Source organism: Myotis yumanensis, unplaced genomic scaffold, assembly GCF_028538775.1.
Source record: "Myotis yumanensis isolate MYYU_CA2020_CCGP unplaced genomic scaffold, mMyoYum1.0.hap1 SCAF_10, whole genome shotgun sequence".
In the NCBI taxonomy this organism is placed as follows: Eukaryota; Metazoa; Chordata; class Mammalia; order Chiroptera; family Vespertilionidae; genus Myotis; species Myotis yumanensis.
In genome coordinates, this window is record NW_027223761.1 from 9,494,746 (window position 1) to 9,509,531 (window position 14,786).

Here is a 14,786-nt window from a genome sequence, read left to right on the forward strand (position 1 = left end):
GTTCAGACACTCCCAGGCTGTTTCAGGAGGTAACTTGCAGACCACACCTACTCCCAGGACCATATTGACTTTCGGAAGTCGACAATTTGGAGGAGTGTGGTTTGGTTTTGATCCTATCCCAGCAGCCCCTTCTCTGCCCATGTTAATCTGATTCATGATCTTACCCTGGGCTGGCTGGAGGCTGGCCATGTCATTCTGCAGATCTTGGACACCCCTCAGCGCCACCATGGAGCCAGCCAATGGAAAAGTACAGTGTCTTCTGGCCTCTAGGCCCGACCAGCTCTGGCTGGCCTACCTGATTCCCTCTTACTTCCGAGGGAGTGGGAGGGTAGCATCTGAACTGAAAATGCAGGGTTTTGTGTGTGTGTTGGGTTTTTTTTGTGTGTGTGTTTTTTTTATTTTGGTTTTTATAGGAAAAACAAATTGGCATGAATGCTCAGTCAAACCAGCTCAGGCTGTTTGGGCAGATGCCTTTCTTTGCTTTTTTTTTCCTGTTTATTTTCCAACAAATCAATGCTTAACTGGTTGTTATCGGAGCAGAGCAACAGGTGCAAAAAAATAACTCTGCTGCCAACTCAAATGAAAAGGTAGGGCTTATACCCTCTGGGGGGGTATTCCGAAGATAACAGAAGCCCCTGCCAGCACCCGAAATCACTGCTCTGTTTACGGTGGGTTTCATGTTAACAACCTGCTTCTAACCCTCCTACACATAAACACGCCATTGTCTCGGGGAGAGACATTCAGCCATCCAGACAACCGACAGCTTTATTCTGCCCCAGTGGTGATTGGTTTTGGCTGAGGCTGCTCTGTGAAACCCAGGGGCCTTACCCTGCCTGCCAACGTGATGACTGCGTAAGGGTTTCCTTGTGAAGGCAAGGGCATGGGGTTGCCGGAGAGAAGAGGATCGGTCCTGCTTTTAAACGTAGTTCAAGTTCTTTTCAAGGTTGGTCATTTCCAAATGCCAGAGAAGGTTGTCTGTCTCTCTCTGCTCTTGCTCCCCTCTGTCCCCAACCTGAGGTGGGGACTGAGCTCAGATGACTTTGGAGAGAGCTACCATTGTTTTGGAAGTGCTGTGCTTGCTGAATAGTCTACCGGGGGAGGGGTAGCGTCTGTGTTTTGTCCCCAGCACCCAGCATAGTGCCCAGCATCTAGTAGACACTATATGTATACAGATGTTATTATTTATGGAAATGGATAAATACTTATAGTAGCATGACAAGACTTTCTTGATGATCATTTCTCTCCCCTGAAGGTTAAAAGGCTGAGACCCCACTTTTCCTGGATATGAGGCCTCAAATCCAGGGTGGTTAAGTAACCTTTTGAAAGGCTAAGGTGGGGGTGGGATCAGGTAAGGGGTGAGTCAGCCAGCCACGAGATTCTCTTCGTAGGAGGAACCGTCATAAAAATCCTCTGCAAATGCTGTGCTCTGGGGCCGGGTTTGTTTGTTCAGGCTTCAGAGACTCATCCTCATATGCAGCTGAGCCCTGCTGAATTTCCCAGCTCGGTGGTACCGGGCATTGGGACCTGCTTTGGGTCAAGTTGACAGACAACATGGTGATAGAATCACACAGACAGATTGGAGGTTAAGTTCTCCGGATTGAATGTGTAGTCTCTGACTTTTTCAAGGATTTCCTGGCATCTATGGATGTTTCCTTCAAGACTGAGATCTCCTTATTGTGGGAAATGAGGGAAGGCAAGTAAGTGAACCTATGACCAGAAGTTCTTACCCATGAGAGGGCTTAAGCATTGGTGAAGGGAGGTTGGTAAAAATGCAGGTCCTGATTCCAAGATCATGGGTAGGATCCCAGGAAACTTCAAGTTTAACTCCTCCTCAGGTGATGAGGATGCGGGTGGTCTATTGAAACACCTGTGTGGCCTCTTAGCTAAGCAGGAAAGTAAGGTCATAAGGGTCATCCTAGATGCAACAGTCCCTCTGCCTCTCCAAAGACCTGCAAAGGCCTTTGGTTGTAATAAGAGGTGAGGCCTTTTTTGTTTTGTTTTGTTTTGCTATACTTTCTTTACTTTGGGATCATTTGTTTTTGGAATAGAGAAAGGGGGTTAGTGGGAAGACAGATGCTGAAGTTCAGGAAAATTTGCTGAATTCTTCACTTCATTGCCAAACAGAGGTCGAGGCTGACCTTGTTGGATGCATGGCTCCCTTGTCAGCTGCTGAAGGACAGGGACAGCGGGCCCCTTCTGGTGTCCCTGTAGGGGAACAAGGCAACAAGGCTGAGTGAGAGAGAAGAGAATCTCTCAGGCCTTCTCTTGTCGGTTGGAATAAAGGTGTCTCCCAACCCCAACTCCACTAAAAAGTCTTCTTTAAATTTCAATTCAGCCTGAGTGCAAGAGAGAATTCTTAAAGATCCTTGGTGTCCATAGACCTGTAGGGGTCAATGGAAGGTCTTTGGAAAGCCCAGGCCCCACAGAATACATGCAAAACCAGGTGTGGACGTGCAGTTTTGGTAAAAGGGAAGAGCCTGGCTTCTACTGAGATCTTGAAAGGCGCTGTGACCTTTAGATTCAAAGCTTGCCTTATTCTTCTGTTTGTTACATCTGAACGGGACTGATAAAGGCTCTGGAGGCCATGTACGGTCATCTTGTCTTTCAATCAACTTCAGCGCTTGTCTGCTGTCAGTATCTTCGTCTTGTCTGAGTCTGGCACCAAGAATGATAAAGATCAGCATAATATGTATATTTATTTCCAAATGGCTTACAGTCAGTAAAGTGTATCTCTAATGGATCAACACTTGGCCTCCCAAATCTGCATCATTGCTCACGAAAACTCTTGAAAGCCCAGGAATAGTACTTCAGATGTTGCCCCTGGGAGCATGAAATGTCTGCTTCAGAACACATTACAGGGTTATGAAATTACCTGTGATGTCATCCCGAGAGGATCAAATACATTCCCCAAGCTTGATTCACATTTTGATTCACTTGAAAAACATGAATTTTGCCTGTATTACATTCAGCGAGACCTCGCACGTACGTGAATTTTCTTCCCTCCTGGTTGGGAGTGTAGTTCCTTTGAAATGACAGTCATACTGAAACGGGAAGTCAGGACACTGTTGCAACATCCGTAAGGCAAAGACTTGGACTTCACCTGCTGGCAACTGATTAAGGGCCGAGAATGGTCTGGATATTGTTGTCATTGCCATAGCAATTGTTCAAAATGCCTACTTGCTCTTCTGGCTGGAGGAGTAAAATTACCCGGTTTTGTGGCAATTTGGGGATGGTGTGGTTGAATGAATACAAGAGCTGGGACGACGGTAGACCATGGTTTTGATTTCAGTCCCCTGGGGCTGGGGACAGAGAATACAGGCACAAGCCCTGCTTCAAGTCTGCTCTGTGGCCCTTAGCGCCCCCAGTCTGTCTTAGCCTTGCAGCAGGACCAAACTGTGCTTTTTGGCCTGAGGTCTCATTCAGGTAAAGCACAAATAATTATGGGCCAGTTTAAATCCAAAATATAAAAGAAAATGACTTTATAGAGTCATAGAGAAAGTATTTTGCCAGGATATGGCAAAAGTAGGTTTACAGTTGTGAGTACCTAAAGCACAGAGTTTATTCCTGTATTATTATTATTTATTAATTATTGTATTGTTTTCCATACGAACAACTAATCCTACATTTGCCCTATCCTGTGTGTATGTATGTATACATGTATGTGTATATGTATGCCTGTAAGTGTGTACCTATGTATATGTGCATAGTTCTGCTTTAATGGCTAAAAGAGTATCATGGGTGAAACTGTCCCAGCTTTGGAACCACTAGCATATTCCTGCCTAAGCATATTGTAGGAGAGGCAAAATGAAGGCAGCTTTCTATTCTTTCATCCTGAAAGGAGCTCTTGGATATATTAGAATGTGGGACGGTCTGAGATTGCTCTGGCAAAAGGGAAAGAGGGTCTCAATCAGGGTCCTGCATGATTGATGGGCCAGAGAATTTTATCACCTTGGAGAAGCTCAGTAAAGGCGTGCGGCCCCAAATGGCACAGGGAGGATGCATGATTATGTATGGAAGGGTGTGGGGGTGAGGATGAGCGGAGGGCAACATTCTTCTCTGAGAAATACCTTCTTCTCAGCAGAAAGTGGCTAAATTCCCAGGGTTTGTTGCTAGACAGTCCAGAATTTGAATTCTCTTCTAGCTCCAATTCTTGCTAAGCTGTGCAACCTTGGACAAGTTACCTAACTTCTCTGAGCCTCAGATTGGCCATCTGTGAAATATCTGAATATTAGCCTTATGGAGTTATTGTCTCGACTGAGGTAATGCATTTAAAACTATTAACAAAGAGCTGGCACATTTTAAGTGTCCTGTAAGCCCTAGATACTTTAATGTAATCTATTATAATAAAAGCATAATATGCTAATTAGACTGGACAGCTGAACGACCTTCCAGATGTCATTCCGGACGTCCTTTCAGACGAGGCCACCATGGTGGGGGCCAAGGCAGTAGCAGTTAGGGGTGACCAGGCAGGCAGGCAGAGTGGTTAGGGGCAATCAGGCAGGCAGGCAGAGGCAGTTAGGGGTGATCAGACAGGCAGGCAGGTGAGCCATTAGGAGCCAGTGGTCCCAGATTACGAGAGGAATGTCCTGGATTGTGAGAGGGTGCAGGCCGGGCTGTGGTACCCTACCATGCATGAATTTCATGCAATGGGCCTCTAGTAATAATGATAATTATCATTATTTTTATAGCATTCAGTCCCAGATCTCAGTAACCCCACCATGGAGCAAAAGACATTCCCTCCAGCTGAACAAGCCCAGCTTGTCTTTGCTGGGAGGTTCTCTCTCGGCATTTAAGAGGAAAAGCCTGTTGAGCAATCCCTGGCCTTGATAGGAGTCCTGAGACTGGACATAGCCTCCTGGGTTCTGGGGTACATGGCCCCAGCTCCCTGCCAGAGTCCGAGTGGTGCCTCCTTCCTCTTGCTTTCTTGTCTCTATTCGCTCCAATCCCAGACCCTATACTTTGTGGTGACTGAGCATTCCTCATGCGAAGGGGCCCTGTGGGTGAAAGGAGCCCTGTGGCCACTCTCTGGCAGGAGCTCCCATTTAGACATGATGCTCTCCTTTGCACCTGTACAACAGCTGTGGTGTGGGAGTGCAAAGCAGAGCGATACCCGGGGTCTGTGGAGGTGTGCCCTCCCACTGCTCCTGGCAGCCTCGGGCACAGTGGGAGGAATGGGGGCAGGAGGAATGGCTTTCAGTCCCCCAGGCAGGCACCATGCCCACGGGGGCATAGCACGGCTTCTGTGAGCAATGGCTGAGAGATGCTGCTCATAGCTCAGCCTAATGGTGCATCCACACAGCAGCCCGAATGGGGGATGAGGAGGCGGAAAATCCAGCTCTAGGCTCCATGGTGCCAGCTAGTAGATGGTGTAGATGGAAGAGGCTACAGGCCTTGCTTGAAATTAACTTGGCCCTCAATTTCCTCCTTGGATATTCAACAAAATAGTAACAACACAACAAATAACAAGTATTATGATAAGAACCAGCTAACATTGACAAGTGCTTACTATGTATCAAACACTTCTCTATGCATTTTACAGTATCCTCTCATTTTATCTTTCAACAACCCTTTTCATGTCTTCTTTGTTTTGTAAATGAGGAAGCTAAGGCCCAGAGAAGTTGAATTCCTTGTCCAAACTTGCCCCTTCAGCAAATTGGCAAAGCCAGGCAGGATTTGAACTGTGGCTCTTTGACTCCTGAGTCCGGGGGATGGGGGGTAACCATTATACTATCCTCCAAGGATGTTTCCAACTCCAACCAACACAGTTTAAGCAGACTCGGGGGCAGGCCCTGTGACAATCGCTAACATTTCCTGGCACTTGCCATGTACGAGATGACATGCCGAGGATTTTACAGACATTCTCGTTGAATCTGCACATCAACTCCACCCCCTCCCTGCTTTTTGTCATATGGGGAAACTGAGGCTTTAGAGAGGGTAGTACTTCCCTAAGGTCAACACAGCCAGCTGGCTGGCGGAATTGAGATTTCCACCCTCGCTTTCCACCCTCACTTCCAATCTGAGGCCTGAGCTCTGACTCTGCCCTGAGAAACACAGCGACACTGGGCTGGTGTGAAGCTCCTCTCACCTTGAATTTGTCCTTTCAACTCAGAGGCCAGTGAGCTCCCGTCTCTGTGGCCAGGCTCACCCTCTCCCATGTGTGCCACTGAGCTGCGGGCAAAATGTGAGACTCTGAAACGTTAGGGTCACGCCAAGTGTTGTGGTATCTGCCCCCCCCAGGCGTGGGGGTGGTAGAGCTGGGGCCCGAAGGGACTCTAACTTTGATGAAGACCTAGAAGAGGTGTGGGCACAGGGTGGTGGGTCGTCTCCATGTGTGGGTGGCACAGAAGCAACTTGGGGCTGTGTGGGAATTTGTGTTCAACCTGAAACTGCCCATTAACAAAGTGGGGAGCAGAGAGTGGCCTCGCTCTCCCACCACCACGCAGGCAGGGGCCACCCCAGCACAACACAGCGCTGCTTCGGCAAAAATGAATTTCGGGTTGGCCAAGCCCTCCTGGCCTGTCGTCATTTGCAGGGTGGCTGCTGCCTAAGAGGTTCTGGCTGGAAGCCTGGTGTGAGGTTCTCATCCATACATACTCTAGTCTACTGGGCAGGAGCATGGCTCCTCCTCTTCCAAGAAATTGTACATGTCTGTCTCCAAAAGTGTCCGTCTTAGAAGCTTTTGCACGGAGGTAACGTCTTGGTCAGTGTGAAAGTTTGGATGATGAATGGGAGTCTGGAGCCAAATACTGCTCCTCCCATTTTTCTTATATGTGAAGGGGGATAAGAGAATGGAGATGAAACCCCCCCTGGATAACCTACCTTCCATTTCAGTCCTTGGGTTTGAAATGCAATTTACAGTTTGCGTGTGTGTGTGTGTGTGTGTGTAATTTTTAGTAGCCCAAGCAACAATTTATGCTATATTTCCAGAATGCCACCTGGGAATACAAAGTTGGCCTTGATACCCAGTGCATTTTCTTAAACCTCCACTTAGGACGCCATTACTTGGATTACTTGGTTTGGACCAGGCACTGTCCTGGGGCCTTACTGTCCCCTATCTCATTTCATCCTCCCACAAGCCTAGTGGTAGGTAGTAATGCCATGTCTGTTTCCCAGGAGAGAATAGAGAAACTCACAAAGGGTAGAGGACAGCCCAAGGTCATCACACTAGGAAGATCAAAGTCAGAGCTGTCACTGCCATAGGCTCTACTTTTAATCCGGTGTTCTCAGCTGGGGATGATTTAGCTTTAGGGGGCATTTTGGGGGGGTTGGGGATGCTACTAGATTCTAGAGGCCAGGGATGCAGCTAGACATCCTGTAATGCACAGCATGATCCTGCAACAAAGAAACACCCCAGCCCAAAACATCAGTCATGCAGAGGTTGAAAAATGCTGCTTTTCACCTACTGCACATGACTGAGGACCACCTCCCAGAATTCCCCCTTGAGCTAGAGATGAGGAGGGGTGAGTCCTTTCTTCAGCTTGCTTTTGACTCGAAGGGTGGAGTCAGCCTTACTTTAGGCTCTGAATTTACTTCTTCAGTCCTGGAAAAAGTAAAGTGTGTTAGAGAAATATCTTGAGAATGGATGTTTAAAGAAAGGAAAGGAAACTGATGTTTATTGGGGGCACGTGTGCTGGTGCTGGGTTAGACTCCTTTAAACCCATTAGACTACGTATCCTTCAAAGCAGTCCTAGGCTTAAGGGACATCAATGTTTACCCTGACTCCCCCTTTTCAACCAGGGAAGAAATAAGTTAACATACTTAAAGTCACCTGGCTCAGAATGGAGCCTGAATTCTACCCCAGGCTTCAAAGATCCCAAGTCTCCACCTCACATCCTAGATGCTTTGCTGTGTTTTGTTTTGTTTTTTTAATTTTTTCTTTTGGTAGAAAACAATAAAAGCGACGATGAAGGTAAAGTAGGAAGCTTAAAGAAGGGCATTAAACGATCCCCCTACTTTTAAATGAAAAACATTGCTTTTCATTCCCCATAAAGGAATCACAAGGTACCACAGAAATTCTGTATTAGTAAATGGGAGTGTGGGTGGGTTGGTTATAATAATGCTTTTAAAAAAAATAAATTTCAAGGCACATTTATTATCCATGATCTCATTTGATCTCCACAACAGTCCTTGAGGCTGTTGGGGTGCAAATGCCCTCGTTTTACACCCGAAGGACCAGGCCCTGGGGTGGTTCTTTGCTTCAGCCTTTTTAGGCCCTGGGAGGGAGGGGGTAGAGCTTGGTGAAAGGCCTTCAGCTGTGTGAGCCCGGGGCCTTCCGTGCCCACCCCAGGGGCACTGTCCCTGCAGTGACATGCTGGACTAGAGACACTGACCTCCTTTTCTCACAAGCCTGGGTGAAGCTCAAGTGAACTCTGACTCACTAAGGATTAAGTCACATAAACTCTTTTATGAGTAGTAACCATTTACTGCGCCCTGTAAAAAAGGGGCCCTCGCTATGCTGGCTGCTTTCCCTACGAAAGGGGGTGCCAGCTGGGAGCAGTGCTCATGCATGCCAGCCTCTTGGGGGTGGGGGCAGGTGGTGATGGGCAGCTGCGACCTTGTAGTCCTCAAGGTTCTTCTGTGGGTTGAGGAGTTCTGGATGCCGCCCGAAGGTCATGGCAAGAAATGATGTCTGCCCCGAGGAAAGGGGCTGGTGGGCACCAGATCTCCAGGGGAGAACTGGTCCACGTTGTCCTGTGACATTCATTGAATTCTTTTTTGCTGCTCGCTAAGTTCTCTCCGGGCACAACCTCAATGGCCTCCTAGGACTTTGAGTGTGGGGTTGTTCCCATTTTGCAGGTGGAGAAAGCGAACATCAGAAAGTGTTTGGCTAAAGAGACTTGGAAGCGGCTCAAGGTCAGGCACAGTAACCGGGGGAACGAGGATCTGAGCCTGCGTCTCCCCAGCTCCGAAACCCCGGAGCTTAGCCCTTACATCACCCTGCCTCCTGGGGTTTTCTTTTGGGAAGTGGTGACAGGTCTGAGCCAACCAAGGAGGTAACTCAGAATTGGCCAGGGCAGGTCTCGCTTCCACTGAAATGGCCACTTAGAAACAGCCCTGCAGGCAGATCCTTGTGAAATAATAGTTTCAGGGAAGGCTTCCCTGCCCATCCCCCAGCCTGGAGGGCCTATTCCTCCCTGCAGATGGGCTGGGCTCTGAGCTTCAGCCCTTTCAGGGTTAAACAGTAACCTTTTTACTGCTTGTGGTTGAGCACATTTTGGCGAGGAACAAGCCCGGCCTTGAGCAAACAGGAGACCGGCCATGCCCCTTCCCTTCCCCAGCCACCCCTCTGGGGACTGAGAGGTTTTCTTTTGCCTTGAAGTCCCTCACCTGATTTCTTAGCTTTACTGCGATTGTCCTAAAAAGTTGGATGGGAAAAGGCCCAGTTATTGTGAAAAAGGGAAAGCTTTCAGTTGTTGTTGTTTTTTTTTCCTTCTCTGAGGGTAAGAATCAAAGAGGTTTCTGTAAGGGAACTTAACAAGCAATTTGGTCGCCCTGGCCAGGGTGGCTCAGTTGGTTGAGCGTCATCCTGTGTATGGAAAGGGCTCTGTTTCGATTCCCAGTCAGGGCACATGCCCAGGTTGTGGGTTCAATCCCTGGTCAGGGTGCAGGCGGGAGACAACGGATGGATGTTTCTCTCTGAGTCTTTCCCTCTCCCTTCCCCTCTCTCTAAAAAGCAATAACATAGTTTTAAAAAATCAATTTCGTCACTTTCTTTAGGTGTTTGCATCAGAGAACTGAAACCCATGGCTGTTTCTGGTTCAGGTTATCCAAAAAGATTGCGTCTCTCCTCATAGTGACACCTTCATGGAGCCGTTCCCTATTTTGTGCCAAGTGCTTAAGGTGTAGGAACTAATTTAATCTCCAATCAAGGCCCTTTCTCATCTTCAATATAGACTGGATTCAGGCCCAATTTTTGCCAAACAACTGTGATGACGATAAGAACAGGCTCAGATCTATTTAGTTATAATCATCATAAAGGTTTCTGTATAACCTAATTAACTCCTCATCACTCCTCTGTCCCTAGTACCTAAGACAATGCCCAGACTATTATAGGGCTGATACATTTTTGTTGAATAAATGAATACACGAATGATTTTGTATTCCTTTTCCAGCTCTCCCCCCCCCCCACCCCCCCCCCCCCCCCCACCCCCAGGCCCTCCACAGAACCAAAGGAGCGGTGGCTAAATCAGAGCAAGGGGTTTTCTGGGCTGGAACCACTCTGGGTGGGCACTTTGATCCTGGGGGACACTTAAGGATGCAAGATCCCCCTCTCCCCCCCAAACAGACAGAACATTTTCCATGATCTGCTGCTATGAAGCTGGCTCCCTGTCCCTACCCCAACATTTAGGGAGTGCAGGTTACATTCCAGATCCCGGTAAGGGTCAAGCACCTCTGGAACCTGGCTGATCTCCTTTTGAATGACTGAGCATTCATTCATTCGCATGGGGCTGAGGTCTGATGGTGGAGGGTTGCCTGGCTTGGGGTGAGAACATGATAGATGCTGGAGAAGTGAAGAAGTATTTTCAAAGTGTGAAATTTGTACATTGTTTAACAAATTCAAGCAAGCCCATGGAAGACAGGCTCTTCTCCTAGGCCCTTTGCTGAGAAAATGAGCCCTCAGACTGAAAAAGTCACTGCTTGATCACTTTCGGAGCTTATGATAGTCTAAGAGGAGAGAGAAAGCTGGTCAGAATTTGTACCGAGAAGGAAGGGGAGGGGCAGTATCTTGTCAGGGAAACCAATGGATTCCTGATGTTATCATGCAGCCAGATACTGGAGGAGCTCTGGATGAAATATGACCGAGGCCCTCTGACCCCTGCCCACCCATGGCAGATACACTTGCTGGGTGCCCGGGTGAGGGCCTGCCTGGTGGGCTAGGACTCCCATGCAGGTGCCAGGTCTGTGCTCTACCAGCTTGGATTTTCATTGTTTGCAATTCCACTTTAAACAAAATCTCTTTGGCATTTTCACCATTGTTAAAAAAAAAAAAAAAAAAAAAAAAAAGAAGGCTTGGCTTCTGGCCAGACGCGCCCGGTGAGCAGGTATTGCATTTTCCCTTCGCTTCACTCCCGATCGGAGATTATTCATTTATGAATGGGTGGCTGTAAAAACTTGCCTCGTGCATATGAAAACTGAACCTGGAAATTTTTAATTGCCAGTGAGTTTTGCTTTTACGGAAAGGGCCGTAGCAATAGGCTTTGGAGGCAATGGTGGGAAGGGCAAATTCTTTTTTCCTTTCCTCCTAAATTAACTCTCTGACCTGTACTCTCCGGTGACGTTTGTCCAAGAGGCACTGACTGAACAGGTTGTTTGACTGCCTTACAGATCATGATTCTGGAAGGAAGTGGTGTAATGAATCTCAACCCCAGCAACAACCTCCTCCACCAGCAGCCCACCTGGACAGACAGCTACCCCATGTGCAATGGTAAGCCCCTCCCGGCCCCCCTCCTATGGGTGTTGAGTCTCAGGGGGGTTTTGCTTTGCTTTCATTAGGCTTCGTTTTCCAACTTAAGGTATGAGATGCGGCAGGAGATGTGAGGAACCGCAGGGATGGGGGAAAGTCTTCGTGCTGGAGTTCTCTCTAGGCCCCCGGTGCTGCAGGCTGAAGCCCACTTGTTAGATGTCATGGTTTCCTCCCAAGATTCAAGGTTCTGGGTGGGCAGCCTGGCAGATAGGGTTGGAGAGGAGATGCCCAAAGGGAAGGCCACCTGTTGAAACTTTTAACAGTATTTGGCTTAGGATATCCAGATAGGATAGGAGAGAAAGGTGTGTGTGTGTGTGTGTGTGTGTGTGTGTGTGTGTGTGTGTGTTGCACGGAAGCATGGAATTCGAGGAGGAGAGGGTTTAGCGGCTTCAACTTTTTATTTCATGCTCCAGTGACCTACCTTTGTCAGCGGAGAAGAGCCTTGCCAGGAGATCGTGGGCCCCCCTTTGGTGCTTTAATCTAGAACCTATTGATTAGAAGAGGGAGGGGTTGGTGGTGGGGCTTAGAGAGGGTTTGGTGACCAAGCCCGTGGCTTACTGTAGAAGCGAAACTGAATAAAGTGGTTGCTGAATCAGGGCCCCACACCCCGTGTGAAGGCATTCAGTTGGGGCAGACTGCTGGGCGGTGAACTGCGGGGCTTTAAGGAGCTCTGAGTCTTCTCCTACCCCTGCACCTGCTGCTGATCTCCACTCCAGAGACTGCTCCGACTCCCCTAAAAAATGGAAAAGGCCTGTTGTGAGCAGAGTCCGAGGAGGAGTGGGAGGATAATGGAAGGATTATGCTCTCCCATTGCAGCTGGTCCATGTGCAGCTCCGCCTCTTAACAAGGAACCCCAGCCAAACATGGTTGAAAGTGTGCACAGGTGACCTTCCCTTGCGTGGTCACCTGGCCCACCACACTGCTGCCTTTTCTGGGCAGTGACGTTTTCTGTTGCTGTGGGACCTCCAAGGAGGACTCTAAACAGAGCAGGAAGGGTCTTCAGACTGGACCCTCCATTAAACAGCATTTTTCCTGTTTGCTTAGTTGAAAGCTGGGGCCATTTGTTCAGCAGGGAGTAGAATGTAGGTGCTGCTTTTATTTCTTAATTTCCAGAGGCCTCCCAGAAGGCCCAGCTCCTGGTCATAATTGATGGGGTAGGGCAAGTCCTTTGAAAGACCGAGAAGAGCTGAACTCTTAGGAATCTAAAATTTCAGGAATCTGACCAGTCCACTGGCTGATGGGGAGAATTTTCCAGGCAATTTCATATAAAAGTCTCTGGTGCTTTGAAGTTCCGACAAGATGCACTGTCAGGAATGATCCTTTCATCTGGGTCATGTGCAGTTGAGAGAAGAAATTACTGCAGGCAGGTTGTTGGGTTATTGAGAGTGACTGCCTCTTGTTTGCACTCCCAAAGCTGCACTGTCATAACAACACAATTATTTTATTCTATTTATTTTTTAAAAAATATATTTTATTGATTTTTTACAGAGAGGAAGGGAGAGCGATAGAGAGTTAGAAACATCGACGAGAGAGAAACATCGATGAGAGATAAACATCAATCAGCTGCCTCCTGCACATTCCCTGCTAGGGATGTGCCCGCAACCCAGGTACATGCCCTTGACCGGAATCGAACCTGGGACCCTTCAGTCCGCAGGCCGATGCTCTATCCACTGAGCCAAACCGGTTAGGGCGACACAATTATTTTTGAAAAAAGAGAACAAAGACTCGTGGAACCACACAAAAATATCCCCCTCTTAAACAGCTGTACTGTGAGACCTCCAAAATGAAGAGGAATTGGAAATATCCAGTCTAAGCTCTGTGTGTTTATATATCTGGAAATATTTCTATGTAATTTAATTTTTGGACTAGATTTTCCCAATCCTTGTCCCCATTCCTCTCTACCACTGGATTTTGCTTCAGGGCCCAAGCTGAGGGTGTAGGGCTGCTTCTATCTGGCCGTGAGGTATGAGGGATAAAGTGCCCACTTGTGAGTGGCAGCTATTACCCAAGCAGCCACCTTCATGCCTAAATCATCTGGACCTCCTGGTCTTATTGCTCCTGAAATCTGGAAGTGGGGGATGGATTCTGAAGGTGTGAGCAAAAGTGGGATTGGGTTGGTAACATTCCCCCTTCAGCCTCTCCTGAGAGCTAGACCGTGGGCATTATGGGAATCCAATCTTTAGGGGTTCTTTAGCTCCTTGCAACTCAAACTGTATCTACAGACGATCACCATTACCATCACCACCACCACCACCATCATCATCATCCAGTGGAAGCATGTTAGGAATGCAGAAGCTCAGGATTCTGTGGAATCAGAATCTGCATTTGAACTACATTCCCTGGTGATTCATATTTACATCAAGGTTTGAGAAGTACTGGTGTACGATGACCTTGAAGCAAAAGTTAGGGACAGTTTTCTTGTGCTACACATTCCACCCTTGAGTTTGTGGAAATATCTGTGTATCAGGTTCAGCTAGATTTCCCCTGCTTCAGCTTAGTGGGCTGCAACAGTGTATTCCCCTAGCCCAGTGATGGCGAACCTTTTGAGCTCGGCATGTCAGCATTTTGAAAAACCCTAACTTAACTCTGGTGCCGTGTCACACATAGAAATTTTTTTTTAAATATATTTTATTGATTTTTTACAGAGAGGGAGGGAGAGGGATAGAGAGTTAGAAACATCGATGAGAGAGAAACATCGACCAGCTGCCTCCTGCACACCTCCTACTGCGGATGTGCCCGCAACCAAGGTACATGCCCTTGACCGGAGTCGAACCTGGGACCCTTCAGTCTGCAGGCTGACGCTCTATCCACTGAGCCAAACCGGTTTGGCTAGAAATTTTTTGATATTTGCAACCATAGTAAAACAAAGACATATTTTTGATATTTATTTTATATATTTAAATGCCATTTAACAAAGAAAAATCAACCAAAAAAATGAGTTCGCGTGTCACCTCTGACACGCATGTCATAGGTTCGCCATCACTGCCCTAGCCCCTGCCCTCCACCTTTCCAGAAGAGAGCTATTCCCCCTAGATCTCTGTTTACAAGGAGACCATAAGACCTCTCAGCCCTGTTACATGCCCCCAAAGCCTGGCTGGCTCTCTCTTCTCCATCCCCTAGGACTTTGGGCTGCTGATGTTCTCTGAAGAGAGCATGAGATGGTAACCATGCACAGATGGTTATACTAAACGTAGCAACTCTTATTGGCTTGAATGAAATTTTCTTCACTGGTATTTGAACTAACCATCTTGTGAATGCACCTCACAACTCTTTCAGGTTCCCACATTATTTCTTTTTCAGCAACAAATTCCACTAAAGAAAT

At 47.7% G+C, this 14,786-nt stretch overlaps 1 protein-coding gene across 4 annotated transcripts in view; it reads left to right on the top strand.

The window, feature by feature from the left end:
* Positions 1–14,786, top strand: part of EHF (ETS homologous factor) — a 42,763-nt gene that overhangs the window by 10,207 nt on the left and 17,770 nt on the right. For all 4 annotated transcript variants that reach the window (XM_070427777.1, XM_070427776.1, XM_070427778.1 and 1 more), the window contains exon 2: positions 11,326–11,425. In XM_070427777.1, the coding sequence (XP_070283878.1) occupies positions 11,329–11,425 (97 nt within the window). In that variant the 5' untranslated portion in view covers positions 11,326–11,328. The remainder of the gene's footprint in view (positions 1–11,325; positions 11,426–14,786) is intronic.